Source organism: Vitis riparia, chromosome 16 (assembly GCF_004353265.1).
Source record: "Vitis riparia cultivar Riparia Gloire de Montpellier isolate 1030 chromosome 16, EGFV_Vit.rip_1.0, whole genome shotgun sequence".
NCBI classification, from domain to species: domain Eukaryota; kingdom Viridiplantae; phylum Streptophyta; class Magnoliopsida; order Vitales; family Vitaceae; genus Vitis; species Vitis riparia.
Genome location: NC_048446.1, coordinates 13,560,724 through 13,588,193, shown reverse-complemented (window position 1 = coordinate 13,588,193; position 27,470 = coordinate 13,560,724). Strand labels below are relative to the sequence as shown.

General features: G+C 32.8%; 1 protein-coding gene across 1 annotated transcript; it reads left to right on the top strand.

The window, feature by feature from the left end:
• The first annotated feature begins 11,832 nt into the window (after window positions 1-11,832).
• Window positions 11,833-12,297, top strand: LOC117933278 (pectinesterase inhibitor 11-like). Its single transcript, XM_034854655.1, has one exon. It carries the CDS (start codon window positions 11,833-11,835, stop codon window positions 12,295-12,297), a length of 465 nt encoding a protein of 154 aa, XP_034710546.1.
• The last annotated feature ends 15,173 nt before the right edge of the window (window positions 12,298-27,470 follow it).

The window sequence follows — 27,470 nt, the reverse complement described above, 5'->3', positions numbered from 1 at the left end:
GAAATTGATTAATTTTTTTCGTCAATTGCTATTTATTTTAATTGTGTCAACATACATGTTTATTTTAATGCATATGATATGATGACATAAATATTACTAACATATTAAGAATATTATTATCAGTGGGAGTATAGTAGCAAAAAAAATTTATTCTCCAACACATATTTTTCATAAATCTAAAATTAAAATTAATAATGAGCACTAGATATAAGAGATAATTATAAGCATAATGATTTTTTTATTTTTTTATTTCTATTTTGTGACATGTGAAATCATTAAAATTAATCTAGGATTTGTGTTGCAAAATAACATGATTTTTTGTGCTAATATTAATATTTCTCTTTGTGTATGAATAGATGACATCTAAGCATATTGTTGCTAATTTGAATAAATGAGAGAAATTGGATGATAAACAATTATGACACTTGACATGCTAAGATCCAATACATTTTTTATGAGCAAAAGGTTTTAGAAACCATAACCTCATTGATGTCCCCACCTAAGCAAGGTAATATAGCTCATCAACATAATATCCTACGATCAAGATGTTTATCAAAGTTGGTTTAAGAACCATTGTGTGTGCTTTACCATGTTAAGTAGCATGCATGCACAATGATTTGATCAATGTGTTTGAAGAATATGCTACTATTCTTGAGAAATGAGATACCTTTAAGTCAAATGTTATGGAACCTCTGCTACTAGACTATGTGCCTAGGCACTAAAATTTGATTTCTATAAGATACACTTGAACCAAATGGTGAAGCAGGATCACAAAGCAATGTCAACTATGATTCGTGAGCTTAAAGTAACCGATAACAATTTGAACGATGAACAACAAGTCCAAGTTATCATTCTTTTTCTTCTTGATTCATGGGAGCATATGAGGGTCATCATGACACAAAACAAAAATATAAAAACCTCTGATGATTTATCGCATCTCCTTAAGTTATTAGAGGTTGAGCACTTGGAAGCTGAAAAGGTCACAAAGCTAGCAATGACCTTGATTTGGCAAAAAATGGCTTGTGCAAGGCATCTAGGCCTAAGCACAAGAGAAATGCTCTCGAGTGAGGAATTCGCAATGGACTTACATCAATAAAGCATAGACCACCAAGTGCAAAAGAGACGAGCATGGTGGAAAGGGCAAAACTAAGAAATGCTATAATTGTGGCAATGAAGAACATTTTTCTTATGATTGCACTAAACCAAAAAACTTAGTATCTAACTATAGTTCTCGTGATATTTTTTTCTAGCCATGTTATGGTTGCTTATACATCCCATCATTATATTATAGATTCAAGAGCCAAGCCCATAATAAAAGACTAATTAAGTTGGGTTCATAGAGTATCATAAGTAGGATATTGTTGTAAGGATCGAACATTTAAAAACATGACATGATGTAACAATAAATGGTTTTTATTGTTTATAATATGATTCAAATTTCCCTTTATTTGTCCTATTCAATACTCTCAGAACATTTAAGCTTGACAACACTTGTATTACACATGACTTTGGTGCATTAGAAGTTGTAAGATCTAAGCCATGAGTTCCTTGCAAGTAGATGAGTTGTTCGCAAATAGTTCATAAACTTAAATAATCCATTTAAGGCTATAGTGCACTATCTCTTAATTAGAGAAATGACTTGTCTTGCCATAGTGAGTACACTAATGTGTATAGTGAAAAACTGTAGTCTAGTAGGGTAACACCTAGAGGGGGGGGGGGGGGGGGGGGGGTGAATGAGTGTATTTTAAAAGATTATAATATAAGGATTAAATATTATACCCAATTTTTGCCCTACGAGATAATACAGATAACCAAGATATCTAAAACAATCAATATAATCAAGATAAAGAAATATATATGCAATGAACACAAGATTTTTACGTGAAAAGTTTCCACAATAACCGTAAAGATAAAAAAACCACAAAATCTAAGATTGTTAATCTAAATCCGCTATATGAGAACAAGTTACACAAATTTATCTAGAAGTATTACCCAAAAGACTTACTCTCTAATACCTACAACTTGTTCCATGTCCGTAACACATCATCCTCCAACCTCCAACTAGATTCAACGCTCGAATCCTTCTTTAGAGATTGGAAATGGTGTGGCTTGTTAGGTTTGCTTTCCAATAAAGTTTCTTTCCAAATATCTAACCTTAAAAGGGCTATATGAGGTATATATAGGCATAGAAGTCATAGGGAACCAATATCTCAAAGTTTCCAAACTCGATTTGTGTGAATATCTCAAAAATATTTTGCCAAATTTTGGAAAATTCACCCTTGAGCACACTTAACAATTGCTCAAGCACCTTGGGGGCTTGAGTGTTGCTTAAGCACTTGAACGATCCCAATGCTTGAGTTTTATTCCCCGTTTGAGCTATCCCTACAGTTTTTAAATATTAAATAAAATACTTTTAATTCAGAAAAGCATATCGATCCATTATACTCTTCAAGAGTCTAACTAGCCACAAGTCAAACATTTTTAAACGTGCTTGTGACTTGTCCAATTAGACAAATAGCAACCTTAGATCTTCAATGGAAAGTAAATCACTATCTAAAAAGATTCCTAAGCTAGAAAATAAAATGGAACCAAATTACCAACACACAATAACGACTTATTGTCCTAACATACATTGGATAAGATCTATGATGAGTCATGACATTGGCAATTGGGTGGTCATAACTTCACTAAGCTACTATGCTATATGGGTTCTTAACTTGACAGAATATTGAACTAGTGCTAAGGTCTTTAGTAACTTTGACTTATGGATAAGACCCTACGGTGATTATATATTCCCTATGGATTGAGTTACTATTGATTGAGTTAGGTGACAACAAGTATTCTTAAGATAGACATTGCGATATCTCATGGGTTTGAGATAGTGTGTCCTCTTAGGTGATCCTAAGGACTTGTGATTAAGAAATCTATGGTCATATTAATTCCTTAAATTGAATTTGATATATGTTTTTTGAAAATTAGAGTATGTCAATTGATCATATAATCGGAGAATTTGAGACTAATGGATTATAGAGGTAATCTTGACTAGTTGATAGCATTTACCTCATTGGATTACAAACACCAATTCATGGGGAGCTTGCATATAGTGGATAATAGGTCAAAAACCTAGGTTTAGTATCTCATTTTAATATCATAGAATATTGGAGTATAGTTGACTCTTTGTAGTGAGATGTTGAATCAACTTTAGAATTGGACTATAAGGGACTTAATATTTTCCTATATGCTTTAGTGGTCTTGGCTTGAGGTCATATTCCTTGGTGGCATATTATTTAATGATGTTTGAGTTCTTTATTCATATGTGTTTATAAAAACGTTTAAATAAATACAGAAGGTTGCACAAGAACTTATGAATGGTCTTTCTAAATTGGGCTAATTAGTTAATTGGAGCCTAAAATGGTTAATTAATTAACTAGAACATAATGGGCTTAGATTAAGTGACCCAAGCCCAAGATGGACTCAAGTCACTTAAGCCTACAAGGAAGTATATACCTCATTAGGGTTTCAAGGTGTTACACCTTTGTCATTCAATATTCAAGAGAGTTTATCCTTTATCCCCTAAGGAATCCGCCTTCCTTACGTGCTAGTATCCAAGAAAGAGAGTCATCAAGTGGAAAATCAATTGGTCTTTGATATCCTTGATATCTCTTCGTCAAGTGGAATCGGTCTCAGAACATTTAAATCATAGGTATTATTCCTAATATCTAATCTAAGTTTTAAAAGTCTTATTTACTTCCATTGTGTAGTATAGAGAAGCTTAAGATAAGTCTCACATACAACCTTGAGATCCAAGACCTAAGATGGTTCGTGTAAGCATTCCTACATTTGCTATTGTTGAGATTGAACCCCTAAAAGCAAGACATGATGTACCAAAGTTAGGCTTAATTGTTCCCTTACTATCCTTTTGGTGTATTGACATTGATTTGAGCATTCAACTCATGTCGTTTACATTGTACATGACTTGGGTTTATTAGGAGTTGCACAGAAGATACAAGTCATGGGTTCCTTGTATGTAGATAAGTTGTCCATAGGTTGTTGATGGATTTAGGCAATCTAGTAAAGAGTATATTACATCACCTCCTAATTGGAGGAATGACTTGTCTTGACCGTCGAGATGAGTTTCCTATGGTGTGTGCACTAGTGTATGTGATGCATAAATGGACTAAACCTATGTTGAATCATGATGCAAGGTTATCGATTTTGAAGATTTACCAAGCTACTATACTGCATAGACTTTCAACCTTGAAAAGATATTGAGTCTATGCCAAAATTAACAAGAGACTTTGACCTATGGGTAAGATCTTAAAGTAGTCATATATCCCTACAAATTAAGTCACTATTGATGGAGACTGGTGGCAACAGGTATTCTCAATAGAGGTATCATGATATCTCATGGGATTGAGATAGTGTGTCTTCTTGGGTAATCTAAAGGATGTGATCATGAAATCTATAGTCATAGTAATTCCTTTGGTGGAATTTGACATAAGTTCCTTATAGCTAGAGTATGTTAGTTGATCACACAATAAGGAAGATCTGTAACTCAAAGATTTGAGAGGTAATCTTGATAGATGATAACACTACCTTGTTAGATTGCGAACACTGGTTCATGGGGATTTTATATGTAGTCAATAGTAGGTTACGAACCCGATCTTTGTCTCGTTGTTATTTGCATAAGGCATTGGAGTGCAATTGATTCTCTTTAGTAGAATGTTGAATCAACTCCAAAATTGGATTATAAGGGAGTTAGTGTTATCCCTATGGGTCCTAATGGTCCAAGTTTGAGCTCATATACCTTAATGGCATGGTTTATGAGGTTTGGATCAGTTCTTTGTTCGCTTGCATAAGGGCATTTCAATAATTACTCAAGGTTACATAAGAATTAGTGATTTATTTCTAGAATGGGTTGATTGATTACAATCTTGTTAGTTTAATTAATCAATTAGGAACTTTTAAGGCTAGATTATATGACCCAAGCCCATGGTACGCTCAAGTCACTTAAGCCTAATAAGAACCTTACAAATACCTTTTATAGGGTTAAAGTTTCAATCTTCTACCATTCTCTCTTACATTCTAGAGAGAGGACTCTAGCTTTTACCTTTTAGATCTCCACTATTTGACTACCTAGCTTTACAGAGGGGTCATCAGGCAGAAGAATAGAGGTTTATGAGATCATTTTTATCATGCCATTAAACAGTGATCTTTACTATAAGAATTTGATTTGAGAATATCTAGATATGAGATAAGCACTCCAAACCCGTAATTTAGATCCTAGTAAAGGTTTTAAATACTTTGTTTCCATTATGCATAGGATTTAGCATCCCTAAGAATAATTTCATGCACCCAACAATATACAGGGTCTAGAGAATGGAGTAATCTAGAGTTCCCTGCACTCATCTAATTTTTCTATCTTTCACTTCTTATACAAACTTAAGCATAACAACCAAGTCTACTATAGAAATAGTTAGCATTGAGTTATCCAAACATCTTATGGTATTACAACTTATTCCAAACTTTGCTTCACCTTATTCTCAATTCATGTTAGTGTAATCCAAACAAACTTAAAGCTTCTAGCTAATGTAGTCCTTTTTATAACCTTTTCAAACACATAATCTACATTACCTATGATGTCAATGTTGCTAGAAAGCCATGGCCTAAAGGCTCAAGAAGTTGCAAGCATGTGGCATTGTGTGGAAGAGTTAAACACATTGGTAAATTAGCTATGAAAAGTAATAAGAGAGATGACCAAATAAAAGTCTCCAATTTTATGCTCATGATGAATGACATCAAACTTAGGTTAGTACTACCTTAAAGGATGAGTTCATTGAAAATGCTATGAATAGCATTCTAAAAACCATTATAAGCACTTGTGTAGTTAACATTGCAAATATGACAAGCAATATTTTGGCTATATAAATAGTTATGCTTCCCTTCACAATTAGTGGACATAATGTAAATATATGATTAAGCATGTACATTTTTTACAAAAGACAAAATCAGGGTCTATAACTACATTGAGGTTAGCAAACCAATACATCTTGGCTTTCCACCAAAAGAACTTCCCAAAGGTTTATTGAAAAATCTAGGAATTATAGTACTAAAGCAAAGTAATGGATACTAATTTAGATGCATATATACTTTTTAATCTTTTTTTTTTAATCAAAACTCTAAAAAAAATATCTAGAGTAGGTTTTCACAAAGTAATTTTTCCATCCAACTATAAAATTGAGCTTAAAAAACCAAATTGAAGAGTTATCATTCAAACGTTCCCTTCTAGAGACATTTAAACTCTATGTGGATGTTTAAATGTCTCCGTGAATGGAACATTTGAACATCCTAAGGACATTTGATAACATCTATTAAAGAACCATCTGAAGGCCCATAGGACATTTGAATGGATTGATGGGACATTGGATCATCCACACTCTTTTTCTTTTCAACTTGTTTTTCAATTTTTTTCTTTGAATTTCCATTTTCTCCACCAACTAGAGTCATCAATGTATTCACACCTTAAATGAGTTTGACTCTTGAGTAGCTTGAAATTAATTATAATCAGTAAGACCCTTAAACCATTTGATGTATCAGATTCAATTGCACCAATTAAATAAAATTGTTAACTTAATCTTACTTAAGTATTAATTTTTTGAGAATACAACTTTTCCTACCTTTTAACCACCTTTTTAGCTTTGTTAATTGGCAAGAAGTGATTAGATGAGACAAATATCATAGTCTTTTTATTCTTTTCATTTTTGTTTTTCATTATTCTAATAAGCATCTATCACAAAGGAGGTCATACAATGAACATAAAAGAAAATGGTAAAACTAGCATTTCTCTTTTATGTTCTTGTTTTAGATGTAGCCTATTGGGAAGGTATCTCAAATTCCTATTTAGAACATACTTCTTTTTGTGAAAGGAAAACTATATAGAATATTTTCTAACTTTATATGTGATTGTAATTAGATTCCTTATAAAATAAGGAAAGCTAGTGAGTATATCTCTATAAATAATCTAGGTCATGAGGGAAAAAATGATAAAAGAGAGATGGGATGGATATGTGAGGAAGAATGAGAAACACCCAATGGAGTAAGAGGGCTCATTACAGTGTTGATACGAGGAAAAGTGAGAGATACCTAGTCAAGCAAAAGGGCTAATGGTTTAGGGTGGAGATACAAAAGGAGCCAATAGCTGTATCTAATTTTTGTCCTCTGTAATATTCTTTATCATATAATAGAATGTTCTCTCTCATCTATGGAGGTAGGCATGATTGGTCATCTGTTATAGTTGATGAAAATTTTACTAACTCTTAGATTTTAGATTCTAGATGTTCCTTTCACATGTGCCTATATAAGGAGTAGTTTGATACCTATAAGGAATATGATGCTTGTACTATTTGAATGGGCAATGATTCAAGCTCTAAATTCATTGGGATTAGTTCCATGAAGGTGAGGATGTTTGATGATGTTGTGAGGACATTGAGTTATGTTAAGCATGTTCCTAAGTTGAGGAGAAGTTTAATATTTTTGGGGGCTTTGGACAATTTAGGTTATATGATTTTTCTACAAAAAACATTATTATGAAGATCAATAAAGGTACTTTAATAGCTATAAAAGGGAAAAAGGTGAAAATTTTATACACTTCGATTAGGAAGACTATTTTACGTGGAGCTATTAAAGGAGGAGTCAAGTCATGAAGAGTCTTTTGCAACTGTTAAAGAAGTTGTCAAAGTAGAAGAGCACAACAAGGTGAACAAGATTTTGTTTTTAGTTAAGAGTACTTATTGGCACAAGGATGAGAATAATTGCCAAAGAAATAAAGTTATAAAGAAGACAAAGATGATTTCTCAAGGCAAGTTTGACGAGAGTTTAAACTTGACACATGTTTATTCTCATTAATTGTGCAAGATTAAGAGAATTTAAGTCAAGGTGGAGTTTGACTAGGATTAGGAAACTATTGTTTTAGGGTGAACACATAGGGCTCTATATATATGTGGTTTTATATTAGATTGAAAAAGAAAGAGAAAAAGAGAGAAGAAAAAAATGTAAGAAAAGAGTGAACAAAGATAGGTATAGGATGTATTTGGTTTTGGGTAGAGAAAGGTTGAGAGAGTTTGAAGTGTGTAATCTTGAAGGTTATAATGAATTTGATCTCCCTTTCCCATGGACATAAGTGATTACACTGAACCACATAAATAGTTTTTCTTCTCTATTTTATTTTATTTTTCTCTATTGCATTTGAATGTTGTGATATTTCCCAACAAGTAGTATCAACATAGCCCTATATAAATTTCTTGAACCATCACCACTTATCCCAACACCAATCATCATATCGAGGCCTACCTTTGTGTTCATTACAACTTATAGCCAACCATGTTCATAGACATGACTCACTTCTTTTTTTAAAAGAAAAATAACAATCCAAGGAAGATTATTACGATGATGAGTTAGGAAGTTGCTCCCTCTCCCCTTTTTTTTTGGGTTTAAATTGTGGCAAAGATGGTATAGTTGTTGGAAAAAGAAAAGAAGATGAAATGGGACAAAGGTGGTAGGGAAGAAAAAAAGGGAGGAAGATAGAAATAATGTTAGGATTTACATGAGATAAAAATAGTGACTCATTTTTATAATTTAACAATATCCATTATATATATATATATATAAACGAGGGTTGATGAAAAAATGTTGTAGTACAAATAAAATCTCCTTTACCAAACTATGGCATCTCAAGCTCTTGAAGCAAAAGCTACCATCTGACATCTTAAAAAAATTTAAGCAATCATATTTTTAACTCAAATATAATCAACAGTGTAAAAAGTTCTTTTATTGTCATATGACTTTTTTAAATCTTCCAAATTAACCATACATCATATGGACCTAATTGATAAGTATCTTGATGAGTTGATGTGTTGGCTATGTGGGCTATCGAAGACCTTTTTCTCTCAACTTAATTATGGTGTTAACTTCTTCCCTTAAGGCTATATTTAGTTGATCGGATATAATATGTGATAGGATAAAAGAGAGGATATCATATTATATCCTATGTTTAATTGGTGAGATAGGATTATTTCATCACTTATTCTATCCTCTACTTAACCAAACATGAGATAGGATTAGTAGTGGGATATATTATCCACCTTCTTTTTTATATATTTTCTATATGAGATATGTTAATCTCAAATTAAGATGTGAGATACACATATATATCTCATGTATTATAAATATATTATTTTTCAATTTTTTATATTTTTATATTACTTATTTTGTAAAATAAAATTTTTTATTATAAAATTAATTTTGTGTTTAAAAAGAAAAACTAAAAAACATTTATAAAATAATATTAATATATGTGTGTATATATATTATTTTTACATATTGAATAATATAATATAAATAAAAAATTATTTATAAAGTTTAAATATTTTAATCATAAATATTATTAAACATAAGAGAAAATTCAGATTTTTTTTAAATAGAAAATATTATAATATAATATCATTTTTTTATATTTTAAACATTGATATATATATATATATATATATATATATATATATATATATATATATTATTCATGTTACAAACTAAATATAAGTATAGCATAACATATTTAATTGGATATGCTATCTTAGGATATCATGTCTGTTGAATTTAATATCAAAGGATATCATACCTCATTGAAAATCATATCTTCAGATATGCATTTCTTATCCAATAGGATATAATATCCTAATATATACATATCATATCATATCCTATCCCGCCAATCAAGCGTAGCCTATATATGTGTGTATGTATATTATTTTTACATATTGAATAATATAATATAAATAAAAAAATTATTTATAAAGTTGAAATATTTTAATCATAAATATTATTAAACATAAGAGAAAATTCAGATTTTTTTTTAAATAGAAAATATTATAATATAATATCATTTTTATTTTTATTTTATTTTAAACATTGAAAATATATATATATATATATATATATATATATATATATATATATATGTATATATATATTATTCATGTTACAAACTAAATATAAGTATAACATAATATATTTAATTGGATATGCTATCTTAGGATATCATATCTATTGAATTTAATATCAAAGGATATCATTACTCATTGAAAATCATATCTTCAGATATGCATTTCTTATCCAATAAGATATAATATCCTAATATATACATATCATATCATATCCTATCCAGCCAATCAAGCGTAGCCTATATATGTGTGTATGTATATTATTTTTACATATTGAATAATATAATATAAATAAAAAAATTATTTATAAAGTTGAAATATTTTAATCATAAATATTATTAAACATAAGAGAAAATTCAGATTTTTTTTTAAATAGAAAATATTATAATATAATATCATTTTTATTTTTATTTTATTTTAAACATTGAAAATATATATATATATATATATATATATATATATATATATGTATATATATATTATTCATGTTACAAACTAAATATAAGTATAACATAATATATTTAATTGGATATGCTATCTTAGGATATCATATCTATTGAATTTAATATCAAAGGATATCATTACTCATTGAAAATCATATCTTTAGATATGCATTTCTTATCCAATAGGATATAATATCCTAATATATACATAACATATCATATCCTATCCAGCCAATCAAGCGTAGCCTAAATATTTTTTGGTATTAACCACTTGTGCAATTAAATTTAATTCAAACAAATAAACAGATTGAGTTAACCCAATATATTTTCACTTTTTGTCATAACCTCTACTTTTGGCATTTCAATTTAATTATCACTAATAACTAATTTCATTTAATTTTCCTAAGTTTCTTACAACTTACATGCATGCCCACTAAAATTACCATATTATTATCTTAATGTTGGGCCAGCAAATTTATTTTTCTCTAAATTTTACCCCACCCTTTTCCCTTCGTTTGCCATGTAACTGCTCTTAATCCTTTTAGAATTTTAACATGCTTTGTCATCTAGCTCCACCTAAGACCTGTACAAAAAAAATAATAAATAAATAAATAGTAATTTTAGATATTTTTAATTTGTGACGGGGGTTTCCTTTAATTTGATTTGATTTTTTTCAATTAAAAATTTGGCCCAGTTGACAACTGGGATTGTAATGCAATGAACCCACTGGTGAGACCAAGTTGGCCATGGTTGGATGGCTCTTACCCTTTGAGGTCCCCCACATGAAAGCAAAGATGCATAGAATTCGAGATATTGATTCAAAGCATGTTCAGCAACCTTATCTTCCCCTTTCTTGTCCAGCATATCAATTATTTTTTATGTATGAATATTGACAACTTCATTAATGTAGTTTTGAAGCCATTTCAAGGAAATTAATACTTGGAAGGTGTTCATATCTTTAAGTAAGTTTTGATTCGCAAAACCTAACATAGTGGAACTTAAATTTTATTACCAAATTTTCTAACGGAACTTAATATGCCGGTAGGTAGGACATATGGAACTCATATTAGGAACCATCTTCACTCATTATTTTTGTGACCTAAAATTTTGCAAGAAATTAATAATTTTGAAACTGATATTGGACCCAAAGATTGACCATGAAAATCTCCCATCCATCAGATCAACTTCCATTTTCGGATTGACCATCTAAGGTGAATAATGGAGTGACCACTTTTGAGCCAAGTAATAGTCGTAGTATTCTGGATTAGGTGCATGTTCGTGGGACCTCTGGACTAGGTGCATGTTCGTGGGACCTCTGCCAAGTGGTGGTGTGAAAGAAATATATTTCATATTGTGGAGTTGGCCCCTTCAATTTTTTGTTAACTTTATCCACAATGGATATTTTGTGGTTCGTCTATAAAAGGAATACCCTTCTATTTCCCAGTCTCATCGCTAACCTCCAAGCTTCTTTGCAAGTGACTAAGAGAGACATGGAAGGCTCATTTTCTAGCCATTTCCTTGCAGCTCTTATCATTTTTCTTTCCTTCACTTCCTGTGCAAACTTAAGCTCAGCAGCCAGGCCTGCTGCAGAGAAAGCCAGCACCGAGTTCATCCGAACATCTTGTGGTACAACCACTTATCCCAAACTTTGCTACACCTCCCTCTCAGCTCATGCCAGTGTAATCCAAACCAGCCCAAAGCTTCTAGCAGACACAGCCCTTGCTGTGACCCTTTCAACCGCACGATCTACATCATCCCTGATGTCAAAGATGGTGCAAAGTCATGGCCTAAAGCCTAGAGAAGTTGCAGCCATGCACGACTGTGTGGAAGAGTTGAGCGACTCAGTAGATCAGCTTTGAAAAGCATTGGGGGAGATGACCCAAATAAAAGGCTCCAATTTTGGGCTCATGATGAATGACATACAAACATGGGTTAGTGCTCTTCAAATTGATAAATTGTAGTTTTTTCATTCATCCTTTCATTCGTTCATGTACAGAGTATATATAGAGGGTAATCACCATTCTAAGAATGGGAAAGAATGATACAAGGAAATAATGATATAAGGAAATAACAACTAATATCCTAATATCTCAACTTTCCTAATATCTCAATATTCCTAATATCTTAATATTCCTAGTATCTCAATATTCCTAATATCTCAATATTCATAATATCTCAACTTTCCTAATATCTAAACATTCCTAATATCTCAACACTAAATGATATAAGGAAATAATGATATAAGGAAAGCATTCCTAATATCTCAACACTCCCCCTCAAGTTGGTGCATATATGTCACACATGCCCAACTTGTCTAAAAATTTTGAGAACACTTGACTTGAGACAGCTTTGGTAAGGATATCGGCCAATTGATCTTCTGATCAAATCTTAGGCAATTCCACAATCTTATCATCCAACTTTTCCTTAATGAAGAATCTATCCACCTCGACATGCTTTGTACGATCATGTTGTACTGGATTATGAGCAATATCACATGCGGCTTTATTGTCACAAAACAATCGGATTGGTTGCCTAGATAGATAACCTAAATCCTGTAAGAGGAGTCTTAGCCATAATGCCTCACAAAGTCCTAGAGCCATACCTCTAAATTCCGCTTCTGCACTTGAACGAGCGACGACATTCTGTTTCTTACTTTTCCATGTCACAAGATTACCACCTACAAAGGTAAAGTAACCAGATGTAGATCGCCTATCATCCACTGCACCAGCCCAATCAACATCAGTATATACTTCTATACTCTGATGATCAACATTTTTTGCGAATAAAATTCCCTTCCCAGGAGCATTCTTCAAATACCTCAAAATACGCATGACTGCATTCATATGTTGTTCTCCAGGATTATGCATGTATTGACTCACTACACTCAATGCATAAGCAAGATCTGGTCTTGTATGAGCTAAGTACATTAATCTCCCCACAAGTCTTTGGTATCTTCCCTTATCGGTTGATACTTGATTAGGCTCAACACACAATTTCAGACCTTCTTCTATTGGTGTATTAATAGGTTGACATCCCGACATTCCAGTCTCCTGTAAAAGATCTAAGGCATACTTTCTTTGAGACAGAAAAATTCCTTCACTTGATCGAGAAACTTCAATCCCAAGAAAGTATTTCAGATGACCTAGATCTTTCATTTCGAATTCTCTAGATAGATAATTTTGTAGAGCTTTTCTTTCTTCAGGATCATTTCCTGTAACTACCATGTCATCCACATATACGATGAGTGCCGTAATCTTACCATGTTGCTTTTTTAGGAACAAAGTGTGATCTGAATTACTTTGACGATAGCCAAAAGCTCTCATTGACTTTGTGAACCTTCCAAACCATGCTCTCGGGGATTGCTTCAACCCATACAATGACTTCTTCAATTTGCACACCTTCTGACATTGCTTTTCTGACACCATGCATCCTGGTGGAAGATCCATATATACTTCTTCAGATAACTCGCCATGCAAAAAGGCATTTTTCACATCAAATTGTTGTAATGGCCAATCTAGGTTTGCAGCTAAAGACAGTAATACTCGAATTGTGTTGATCTTAGCTACAGGTGCAAATGTCTCTGTGTAGTCAATTCCATAAGTTTGAGTGTACCCTTTTGCTACCAGTCTTGCTTTAAATCGTTCAATACTACCATCTGCCTTGTACTTCACAGTATAGATCCAACGACACCCAACTGGCTTCTTTCCTGGTGGACATTCTACGAGTTCCCATGTTTCATTCTTCTGCAATGATTTCATCTCTTCATTCATGGCTGCTTTCCACCTTGGATCAGCTAAGGCTTCCTGCACACTGTTAGGAATAGCTACAGTAGATAATTGATTTACAAATGACTTATTTGATTCAGACAAACGATGGGTAGACACATAGTTGCTCATGGGATATTTGACTTTAGTAGACAATTCAGGTTCATATGTGGGTTTAGGAATACCTCTATTATGACGATGTGGTAACCGTTTCATGAATGGATCAGGCTCCAAATTAAGAACACCCTCAACAGACGACGATTGGTTTGGTATTTCAATGAAGACATCTTCGGACCCAAATTGTTGACCACTCATATCCAACTCACCCACTTCCTGGTTCACTAGTTCAGATTGTCCAGATTCATCTTCCTCAGAAATATGATAATCATAATCGAGAGTCTGAATTTCCTTATGGTACTCCCCCTGAAGTTCAGACTCAGATGAAAAATACATTGAATCTTCATGAAACACCACATCCATTGTAATATACATTTGTCGAGTTGGAGGATGGTAACATCGATATCCCTTTTTGTGCAATGCATATCCAACAAACACACATTGCAATGCATGGGAAGTTAACTTGGTGCGTTGGTGCTTGTGTAGATGCACAAATGCCACGCAACCAAAAACACGAGGAGGTAGATTTGGGACGGTTGGGGCAACTATGACATTAGTAAGAGCTTGGAGAGGTGTTTGAAAGTTAATTGAGCTAGAAGGTACCCGATTGATCAAGTATGCGGCAGATGTGATTGCTTCTCCCCAATAAGATATTGGTGTTTTTGCTGCTATCAAGGAAGCACGAACAACCTCTAACAAGTGTCGATTTTTTCGTTCAGCGACTCCATTTTGCTGGGGTGTATTGGAACAAGTAGTCTGATGAATAATGTCATGTCCTTCTAAATACTTTTGAAGATCAGAACTTTGATAATCTCCACCATTATCACTACGCAAAACCCGAACCTTTGCATTGTATTGAGTTTCAATCATTTTATGAAATTTTTGAAACAACAAGTTCACTTCATCTTTGGTCTTCATCAAGCATAACCATGTCATTCTGGTACAATCATCAATAAAAGTAACAAACCAACGTGAGCCACTCAAAGTTGGGACTTTGGATGGGCCCCAAACATCATAATGTATAACCATAAAAGGAAACGGACTTTTATTCAAAATTAACGGAAACGAAGCACGATGACTTTTAGCCAATTCACAAATATCACAACGGAAACCAGAAATATCACTCTTTGCAAACAAACTAGGAAACAATTTTTTTAAATAACCAAAGGAAGCATGTCCCAGACGTCGATGCCACAACCAAATTTCAAACTTTTTCTTCTCCTCCTCAGATCCATCTGCCATCAAGGCTTGTTGCAACTTATTTGAATCCTTTGACTGCAAGTCCAAGTAATAGAGTTTTCCCCGTTTAATACCACAACCAATCGTCTGTCTTGTTTGGATGTCCTTAATCACACAAAATTCAGGCCAAAAAATGACAATACAAGATAAGGTTGTAGTGATTTGAGAAACTGACAAAAGATTGTAATCTAAAGATGGAACAACTAAAACAGAATCCAAATTCAAAGTATCAGTAAGAGTTAAGGATCCTTCCCCAATAACTGGGGTTGTGTTACCATTGGCTGTGGAAACAATTTTTTGTGAGGAAGGTCTAAGGGATGAAACCTGTCTAGAATCAAAAGTCATATGATCTGTAGCACCAGAATCAATTATCCATGTACTATTAATAACAGGTGTAAAAGTATTTAAAAACTTACCACCATGATCAGTTCGGCTACCAATGCAGAGGCTTTCTCAGCAACATTAGCCTCTGTTTTTATTTCGGCAACAATTGCAGTCGAGGTTTTCTTGGAATCCTTCTTCCGTTGATCACGATTATTATAATTAATAACAAAGTGTTGATAGCCTAAACATGATCTAAAGGTCCATGGTTCAAACCCTCGGTTCCTTATTGTTTTCCTGGTCATACCAAGAGTCGTTGCTTTGAAATTGTGGGATATCCAGACTAGTGGGACCAGTCTTATTGCAGTGAGTGCATTTGAAGGTTGACTTATCAATATTAGGGCTTGTCTTAGGATGGTTGATCGCTGTCGGACTACCATAGCGACAAAATATCCAGGATTTCAGTTCCATGGCTCTGATACCATCTTCAAATTGATAAATTGTAGTTTTTTCATTCATCCTTTCATTCGTTCATGTACAGAGTATATATAGAGGGTAATCACCATTCTAAGAATGGGAAAGAATGATACAAGGAAATAATGATATAAGGAAATAACAACTAATATCCTAATATCTCAACTTTCCTAATATCTCAATATTCCTAATATCTTAATATTCCTAGTATCTCAATATTCCTAATATCTCAATATTCATAATATCTCAACTTTCCTAATATCTAAACATTCCTAATATCTCAACACTAAATGATATAAGGAAATAATGATATAAGGAAAGCATTCCTAATATCTCAACAAGTGCTGCCCTGACGGATGAGAACACATGCACTGATGGGTTCGCCGGAAACGTCATGAATGGGAATCTAAAAACCACCGTGAGGGCTCGTGTAGTTAACATGGCGCATATGACTAGCAACGCCTTGGGTTTGATCAATAGTTATGCTTCCCTTCACAATTAGCCAACTCAGGTGTTTCTAAGCGGCTAAGGTTCAATTGGGGTACTAATTAATCCCATATGCCTTGCTGCAAGAAATGTGGAATGCCACTAGGTGTGGATCAGTTGTATTATGGGTCAATTGCTTTATATTATAGTAGATTTGGTGATTATCTTGGTGTTCAAATTTGAAGCATGAAAAAGGAAAACAAAGTCACAAGACTCGATAGAAGATGTGACACTTATAAGTGAATCTTCGAATTAATTGTCAATTGAATAATTAAGGTGAAGTAGGACAACAAAAGCTAGTGACGTAGCCACTTTTCTTCCACAGTATGGCCATTCTCGACCAGGCAGACGTGTTGGATGTTTAGAAAGGCATCATTGTGAGCCCCACTGTACCCTATTAAGGTCTCAACCAAAATCAAGGTGAAACCAGTTATTAAAATATCGTGTAAGATATTTCCAACACATATATGGCGGTCAAAGCTCAAAAATGACCTGTTTCTCTGCCACTTGAGGGAGTCGAACCCCCAACAATTGGTTGGGCAAGCAAGTTTATCCCTTGGGTGAAATAAATTAAATCAGAAACTTTGGAAATTTCAGTAGCTATGATACCACCATAAAAAAAATAAAATAATAAAATAATAGCTTTATTTTTAAGGCATTCAACGATTGATTTTTGATGGCTGAAATTAATTCTAAAATATTCGATAATACTTCTTCTATAAATTATTTCATTTTAAAGAAATATTTATATGTCCCCTACATGACCATGCCTTTAGTGGACCATGCACTAGGAACACAAGCTAGTTATCCCTAACCAAAGTACTCTACATTGAAAGTTACTGGTTTTTCTCTTGTTTCTCTCTATAACAATCTAACAAGAAAATGATTTTTTTCAAAAAAAAAAAAAAAAAAATTATTACCATGACCGAAACAAAGCTTAATGATGTCTCAGTATTTTAAATTTAAAGACAAAATTTCAATTGGTTGTGGACATTCTGTCGTAATGGGTGGTGGGGAAGAGTGTAAGGCATAGAAGAGAAAAAAACAGGATGGAATAATTGTTTTAAAATAAATTTGACATATTTTCATATGCTTCTCTAAATCATATTTTAATAGATAATTGAACATATAACGAATATAAACTTTTGTGTTATAATTAAATGTACAATATTTTAATTATGAATGAATTTAAAAACTATTTTTTTCATATTTAAGTTCTCAAATAGAATTTTTTTTTTTAAAACAATTAAAAAATATTCCACTAGAAATAATTTTTTGTGACTGCTTTCTAACATTGCCAAATAAGCATTTGAGTATATCAGTCCCTGGGAGGAGTGGATTCTAGTGGTTACTTTGCGTTAGTTTGCTATAAGGAAATGATTCTTAAAGGTTGTCATTTACTCAGCCTCAGATATTTTGAGCTCCTTGGGAGGAAATAAAAAAGAAAATCCAAAGACATTGCTATCTAGTTGACACAGCAGTGCCCTTCCACATCGTCCAAGAAGCAAAGTCCGATGGGCTAAAGGCTCTCGTATTAATTTCCAAAGCTTCAGCCAAATTAGAACCAGATTTTGAAACAAAGTTGGTATTGATTTGGCCAATTTTTTTTAGGTAAAAGGAGAGTCACCTGGGAATTCCTAATTTTACCTCATTTTCTTACTTTCTTTAATTTCCTAGGTGGAATTTCAATCCTTCTATAAGTCTGTGTCATTAATTTTTCAATTAGAAAACTTCTTAGAATTCACGTAGTTTGGCATTGAGAATGTAAGTTAGGTACTTCGGAATCCTATGCTTGGAGGGTTGTTCTAAGTGTAAGCTATTTAAGTCCTTTGAATTATACGGGAGGAAGTTTTTGCAACTTGAAGAAAAAGGTATCTGTTGTTCAATTGAGAGTACTTTTCTCAAAGAAATTTGTATTTCTTTGGTGGATTCCATTGAGTGGTAGAGTTCCAAGTTTCCAGTGAACTCAAATGGTAGTGATTTATGTATCCCTTGAGAGTTCATTGTAATCTTATCCTCTGTTTCCTCCAAATTTCTGATACTAATTTGGTATCAGAGCATAGGTCAGAAGTTCTCACCGCTAGTCACCATCGTCGCACACAAAATATCCCTTGAAAGATATGTTCGTTACATTTAGGTAGAAGAATTAAGGGGACAAGTGCAGCAGTTGCAATAGCGTTTAGAATGTTATGAGATTCTTGGGTGCAATGAATCCCATCACAATACAAAGCATGAGGCTCCTAGCAGTAAAAATGAAGACATCAATCCATTTCAGAGATCCAAGCCAAAATTCAAAAGAAGTCTCCCCTCCTCCTCGTGTACAAAGGAATCACAATGTTCTAAGAGACTCTGATTTTAAAGTTTATATCCCAAAATTTGAAGGCAAAAATGGAGCCAGATAAGTTTATTGATTGACTTCACTCTATGGAACGGGTGTTTAACCATAAAGAAGTTCCAATGGTTCAATTCATAGGATGAAACTTACTGCCATTAAGTTGAAAAAGTATGCCTCTTTATGGTTGGAAAATCTTAAAAATTAAGCAGAGGGCTTGTGAAGAAAGGAGAAGAATTACGACTTGGGAAAAGATAGAAAAAAGAACTTAAAGAGAAAATATTTGCTAGACAATTATCGACAGTATGTATTCCTTAAGCTTATCAACTTCAAATAGAAAGAGTTGTCTGTAGGAGAATATATAGCAGAGTTTAACTATTTCATGATGAAATGTAATCTTATTGAACCTGAAGAACAAACCACAGCTAATTTCCTTGGATGTTTGAAGCATAAAATTGGTAATGTTGTTTAAATATTACTGCTTTACTAGACTTATGGTGATGTGTGCAAGCTTGCTCTTAAAGTGGAAAAGCAACAAAAGGAAGTAAAGGGTTCAGATGAAACTTCTAGCCGAGGACATATCTCTAATGCAAAGCCAATCCAGCTTTGAAACCCACATCTAAAATAACTTCGAAGAGTGATGGTGGAGCTGGTTATAACTAGCAATAGACCTCGTCGAAAGCTAGTTCTCATTAATGTTTTAAGTGCCATGGATACGGACATATTACTTCAGAATATCCTAATCATAGAATTGTCACCCTGGTTGAAGAAGATAGTGATGAGGAGGTCATACAAACTCTCAAAATGACTATGCCATTACGAGTAAAGAAGAGGAAATTACTTATGCTGATGAAGGGGAATCTCTTAAGATGTTATGTAGGGAAGGATATTCAAAAAATGGGATCTTACTTTGGCTCATATTGAATTTATTTACTATCGGTCTACTATTCAGACTACTGGTTGTAGTCCTTTAAAGTAGTTTATGGTAAAAATCCTACAAGTCCTTTGGATTCAGCTCCTCCTCCAACTACTCACCATTTCAATGGGGATACTAAAGAAAGAGCACAAAGCATTACAAAGCTTCATAGACAAGTTTAGGACAAGATTCACAGGCAAAATGAGAAGTATAAGAGGAGGGCTAACAAGCATGAAAGACATGTCGAGTTTAAGGAAGGAGATTGTATGGGTTCATCTTGGCAAAGAACGTTTGCCACCTGGAAAGTATGTTAAGATCAAACCAGAGGTCGATGATCCATTCAAAGTACTACGAATTGGTGAAAATGCATACAAAATTGAACTTCCTGATAATTATGCAGTTCACCTACTTTCAATCTTTCTAATCTTTCTCCTTTTCATGCTAGTAACAGTAATTCGAGGATGAGTCTTTTCCACCCAGAGGAGCTTGACACAGCAGCATCCTTCTACATGGTCTAAGAAACAGAGTCTATTGGGCTATAGATTCTCACATTAATTTCCTAAGTTGCAACCAGATTAGAACCAAATTTTGAAACATCTTGTAGAAAAAAGTTGGTGTTGATCTAATTGATTTTTGTTTTTTTTTTTTTTGAAAGGAGTCACCTAGGAATTCCTAATTTTACCTCATTTTCTTAGTTTCCTCAATTTCCCATGTGGAATTTCAATCCTTCTATAAGTCCTCAAGGTGTAATTTATTTTTCAATTAGAGAACTTCTTGGAATTCATTTAGTTTTGGTATTAAGAATGTAAGTTAGGTACTTTGGAACCCTATGCTTGGAGGATTGTTCCAAGTGTAAGCTGTAATAAGTCTTTTGAATTATAAGGGAGAATGTTTTTGCTGCTTGAAGAAAAAATATTTGCTATTCGATAGAGAGTACTTTTTTCAAAGAAAGTTATGTTTCTTTGGTGGATTCCATTGAATGGTGAGTTCTAAGTTTCCAGTGGACACAAAGGGTGGTGATTTCTACATCCCTTAAGATTTTATTGTAATCTTATCCTCTATCTTCTCCATATTTCCAATATCACTAGTGGTATCAAAACACAAGAGGCTTAGCTTGATTTTTAGTCAGTCGAAGGCTTTTTCATGAAAGTTCTTCCATACAAGTTCATCCTTATCCATTAACTTCAAAAGTGATGAAAATCCCTAGATTTTTCCTAAAGAATTTGCCATAAACCTTTCAAGGAAATTGATTTGGCTAATGAAGCCTTGAAACTCCTTATTCTTAGCAAGAGTAGCCTTAAGTATGGCCTTACCTTTATTATAGTAAAACTTTATTCCATTGTCGTGAACTAGAAATCCAAGGAAATTCCTCACACTTATACTTAATACACATTTGTAGGATTCATTTTTACGTAGTGTAGATTCATCCTATCAAACACTTTTTCTAAGTTGTCAAAATTTTGAATAGAGTTCACAATCACATTGTAAATGTAAACTTTCATTTTCTTTCCAATTACATTACATTCATGGCCTGTTGGTATGTTGCAACAACATTTTTTAATTTTTTTAACCCAAACATATAACTATCCACTAAAAGGTTTCTATGGCTCCAATACATCTAAAATTGTTTTATGGATATTTTCTTCTATGGCGAAATTTGATTATATCCTAAATGGTGTTTTATGAATAGAAACATTTCATGCTAAGAGACACTATCAACAAGCAAATCAACCATTGAAAAAAATATAAACAATTATATTTCCACATAATAGGTTATTCTAATAATAAAACTCACCTTCGGTGATCTTTCAATCTCTTCTTTTGTCTCAAATATATGTTCTAACATCATCATTCTAGGTGGTTGTTTGAATAGTTTAAACCCTTCTTTTACTCGTCTTAACCTAGGCATTTTTTTCTATATTGCCAACAAAACAATCGCTATATTCTTTTAGTAATTATATCATCCTCTACATCATCTCAAGATGAGATTACTAAAAAAAGTTTGGCCTCATATCTTCCTAATTTCTTTCCAAATTTATTTCATCAAAGGGATCTTGAACTTACACAACTTTTTGACTTTTCGTTCTTTAGCCAAATGGATTTTTTTTAATTACCTTGACTTTAGTGTTCCAATGTTTGGCGAAGGTTGACTACCTTTTTCAATTCAATCCCTAATTTTTTTGCTTTTCTGTTTCAAATAGAAGCTTGGGATATTTTCATCCAATCATTTTTCTTGCATCATTCATAAAATACAGAAACTTGTCCTAACCTTATTGATTGGGAGACATTACCCTAAATTCTCCTACCAAAGTCATAGAAAGAGAGAGAGAGACTTTGACTATGAAACTTGTTCCTTTTTTCTTTTCTTTTTTGTCTTTTTAAACATGATTAGAGCATACTTTATATATATATATATATATATATATATATATATATATAGATATAGATATAGATATATATAGTATTTCACTTCTACCATCTTAAATAAGCCAAGAAAGATTTATTATTTGCTCTTACCAATTCCATTGTGTTATTCTTTTTTGAAAGATCAACAACTAATGAAGGAAAAGTGGTATGCGATAATTGGAATGAATCTAGTGTATATCCTCCTAGCAACATGTTATAACTAGATCTTATTTCAACCATAAAGAAAGCAGTAGTTAGTGTTTAGCCTCTAAATATTAAATCTAATGGCTTTAAATGCATAGTCATTTATTTAGTAGGTTTTTCAAACACATACCTATATTTGGATTTTAGCTTTCTTTGATTGGTCTACCATTCATGCTCTAGCTTAGTACAACAGGCTAACTACTTACCTCTTGAAACAACGTTTTGAGAGAGGGAGAGCTGATATGACCTTATTTCTCCTTAGGACTAATTCCAAACTCTTAGTGACACAAATTTATGTTGATGATATAGACACTTTAAATGAATAAAACCTTGGTTTTATTGAGGAGATGAAAAAGGAGTTTGAAATGAGCATGGTAAGTGAACTTTACTTTTTCCTAAGCCTACAAATTAGAAATGTTAAGACATTAAGTCTTGTTTATATGTTGGTAATTTTGTTCATTTTCATGTTTGGTCATAGAAGTCTTCTTAGATAATGACTTGCTCTCCATTGAAAATCAAAAGTTGTTCATCCAACCGTGAAGTCATAAGTACGTCTAAAAAGGTTTGACATGTGGCATATAAGGCTTTTTTGATGTATAAATAGGTTCAGTATCATTCTTCGACTTAAAATGTTTTAAAATGATTTTTCAAAAGAAGCAGAACCTACTCAAGCGGTTAATCCTACGCAAACAATCAGCCTACTTAGGCGGTAAGGTTCGCTCGTGTAGTGTAAGTTCGTTCAAGCAGTCATGACTGTCCTACCAAATTTAGAAATGGATTTTGGATGAATGTCACTCAAACTCTATTTTGGAAACTTAAGATATCAAAACTCTTTAAGACTTTGCCTATAAATACCTTCCTTATAACCCCTTGAGGGTTAGAGATCAAAAAGAAATTTAGGCTAAGAGATCTCACTTTAGTTGAGAGGGTTTCATTGACAAGATTGTTTTAGATCTCCTAGAGAGAAAGCTTGAAGTGTCACACCATTCTTGATCTCTCATTCAAGGATTTGATATTTGAATCTTGGGTTGAAGATCTTAATCCCTTTGGAGTGGCCAAAGGATTTACCAGGGAGCAAAAAGGAGTTCCTACATCACAAATGTGAATCAAGTTGTAGGTATTGGAGGGTAAGTTATTAGAGTAAATCGATTAGGTAAATTTGTGTAACTTGATTTCGAATAGTGAATTTAGATTAATAGGTCTTAGACCTTGTGGTTTTTTTTATCTTCATAGTTTGTGGGGGTTTTCCATGTAAAATTCTTATGCCTCATTGCATACCTTTATTTTCCTGCTTATATTTTGTTTGATGATATTGATATCCTTTTGATTGATTGGTTAGTTTGTTATTGAGGTTGTTAGGTTGGTTATCTTGGAGGTTATACATATAACCAATTATTGTTTTCCCTAACTTCTCTTAGGATAATTTGGATATTAATAATTATATTATTTTATCCCTATCTAATCACATGATATTTCTAAAAGGTAAAAATCATTTTTTGGTAAGTTTGAATATCCAGTACATCCTTGAAATTTATTAGGTTAAAAGAATTGGACATATTATTTTAAATATTTTTTAAATCACTCATTCACCCTCATCCCCCTTCCCCTTTCTCTCTCTTTCTTTGGGTGTTCTCTATTGGACTTTCAGTGGTTATCAAAGCAAATTGAGAGTGGTGTCTTCCTATCTCAAATCTAGTGAAAAAGTTTAGACTTAAGTTGGCTAAGCACCCATGAGCACAACCACAAAGCTTTGCAAAGATACTTATGGTGAAAATGTTGAGCAAAAACTTTATAACAACATGATAGGAAGTCTTATATACCTTATTGTGAGTCTATACCAGGCTAATCTAAAAGAGTATCACTTAAAATCAGTAAAACAAATAATCTGATATGTTAATGGGACTCTAGACTATGGCTTGTGATATCACTTTGACTTCTCACTTGTTATCATTGGATATTTTGATGCTAATTGGATAAAAAACATAGAGAATAAGAAAAGTATTTCAAGTGTTTGTTTTTTTATCCCTACGATTGTATAGTTGGTTGGCTTAGTTAAATGAAAAACTTGATGTTTCTTTCCACTACAAAACTAGAATATATTCCCATAGGAAGATGTTGTACTCAACTTCTTTGGATGAAACAAATGCTCAATATGATGGCATGGAGAAAAACACCATGAGCATCATGTGTGATAACTCGAGTGTTATAAACATCTCTAAGAATCATGTTCTTCATTCTCAAACTAAACACATTGAGATTAGATATCATTTTATTCGGGATCTTGTAGAAGATAAGATAGATTCCTTAGACTATGTTCGCACTAAACATCAATTAGATGGCATTTTAACCAAGCTTTTAGATTCTATTAGGTTTGAGTTTTTGAGAATTCTATAAGATTTGACAACTATCCCTAGAATATCATTAATCAACTTCTAGGCTGCTAAAACAAAGTTAATAAAAGTCTTGGTATGCTAGGAGTTTTAAAATTGTCTAAGGTATGTGATCGATCGAGAATCTTCCTAAGTTTAATTGATATGTTAAATTTTGGTCTATGAAAAGTCATGAACATCATGCCTATTCGAAATAAGTTCTTATATCATTTTTGAAATAGTTCTAAATTATGTTACCCAAAGCATATATATATATATAAAGCAATCTTGGCTTATATTATTTATATATTTATTTTCAAGTAAATAATATATTCACTTACAAAATTTGGAAACATCCCCAAGTTGAAAAAGGCAACCATAGTTGATAGTATGATTTCCTTATAGCATAGACAACCTCCATAATTCTAAAATAAAAAATGATGTTATTTATAATTGAGGGGGAAAAAATTTAAAGTTTTGTTGTATGTAGATCAATGTTTGCCTTGTTAAATAGAAATTCAACAAACTATTTTCAAATTAAATGAATGTTAAATAAATTACAATTTGGCATGTTTTAGTGATCTTCCCGATAAATCATATAAATTAGATAACAAGTTGATATCCTTGATAATCATTTCTTTGGATTCTTTTAACCCTATTATACGTTGATTAGTATTGAAAATTTTTTAGGCCTATACCATTATTAATGTATTTCTTCGAATGTTAATCTTGGAGTCTTAGATATCTTAGTCAAACTAATCCCTTGTTTTATTTTTGTTCATGCTAAAAACTTGAGTTTCTATGAATTTTTAAAGCCCTAGGGTGTATTTATTAGTCTCTTATGTTATTCACATCTTCCCTAAGGTTAGGGATTTTGTTTCTCGGTTGTTTACATCAAAAAGGACATTTTAGGCATTCAAAAGAGCACCCAATTAGTGTGCAACACATTATCCTGGTGCATTGAGCACTCAAGCTCTCTTAGGCTTCCAACGCCCTTAAGCTCTCATGCACTCAAATTTATTTTCAATGCTCATGTAACACTTGAAATGATTAAGCACTCAAAGTTGTATCAAGCACTAATCTAGCTCCAAATGCTACATCTAGTGCTCCCGCACAAATAGAGGTTGTGAGTGTTTAGCTAGGTTGCCAATTTCAGACAAAATTCCTAAGTGTCCCCTGATCGGAGCCAAAATATGTGCTCTAATGGCACATATTTGATATGATTTGTGCACCAAAGGACATTCAAATCACCCAACTTGACCTAAATCGATGCTAAGGCCCTAGCCATGAGTTTCATTTGTACTTTGGAGACTTATCTCAGATTCAAGGGAAGAAAAGGGTGCAGTTTGAATCACTTTAGATTTTGAAAGATCAAGAAAGGGCTAAATGAGGAAATAAGTGAGTCGAGACTCATGGACCATAAGAAAAGGCAAGATGAGGACATCATGAGTTTGGAAGATGAGAAATGACCATTATGGAGTAAGAAAGAAGGCAATAAAACATGGGAAATGAGGCATGAAGCAAGATTCAGCTGCATGGAAATTCAGAACTCAAAAACCTTATGGTAATATATACTTTGAATTTGAGGACAAATTTGGAGTACTTCTTGGAGTCCATTTTATACATACTATATATTTTTTCAAATCGGGAAATCAAGATTCTAACGCTTCAAACGGTGTGCAAATCAAAGCTGAAATGAAGAAGTTATGGCCATTTGAAGACAACTACACCTAGTTGAAGGGTCATTTCGAAATGATTTCGAAATTCAACTTATGAATTCGAAATCCACTTCGAAATGACACCAATTTTGAATTCACCCACTGCCAATTTGATGTTTCGTCTCCTCTACCTCAGGAATTGCATCTAGGGCACTTCATCCACCCTAAGTAGACCCCACACGACTAGAAATCACCATTTTATTATTTTTTTTAATCATTTTTAGGAAATTATTTTGTAATAAGTGGCCAATGAGAGTGTGACATATGTTAGGTAATTGATGATATTATATAAACTCTCTTAATTCTAGGTTTTAGGGATCTTGGATTTTTTTGGGGAGAGTTTGACATTGAAGGTGGAAGAAAACAAGAACTTAGGTTTGTTTTCTTTTTCTTCTTTATTAAATATATTGTTTTCAGTTTCTTTTCATTCAAATTATGGATTTTTACCCTATTATGGATTGTGAATGTGGCATCACCCCATGAGAGGTTGAGAGCCAACTTGGGGCTTGAAGCATGAAAACCTAAGGGTTAGGGAACCTATAGGGACAATGGGTAAATTATTATAACAGTGAGATTAATTATTGGTTGGATGAGAATTTATCAATTTTTTTTTATCATACCCTTGTGAGTTAGTTTAGGGAATGATACGGTAGGTTATTATCCGATACTATTGATTCTTGGTAGTT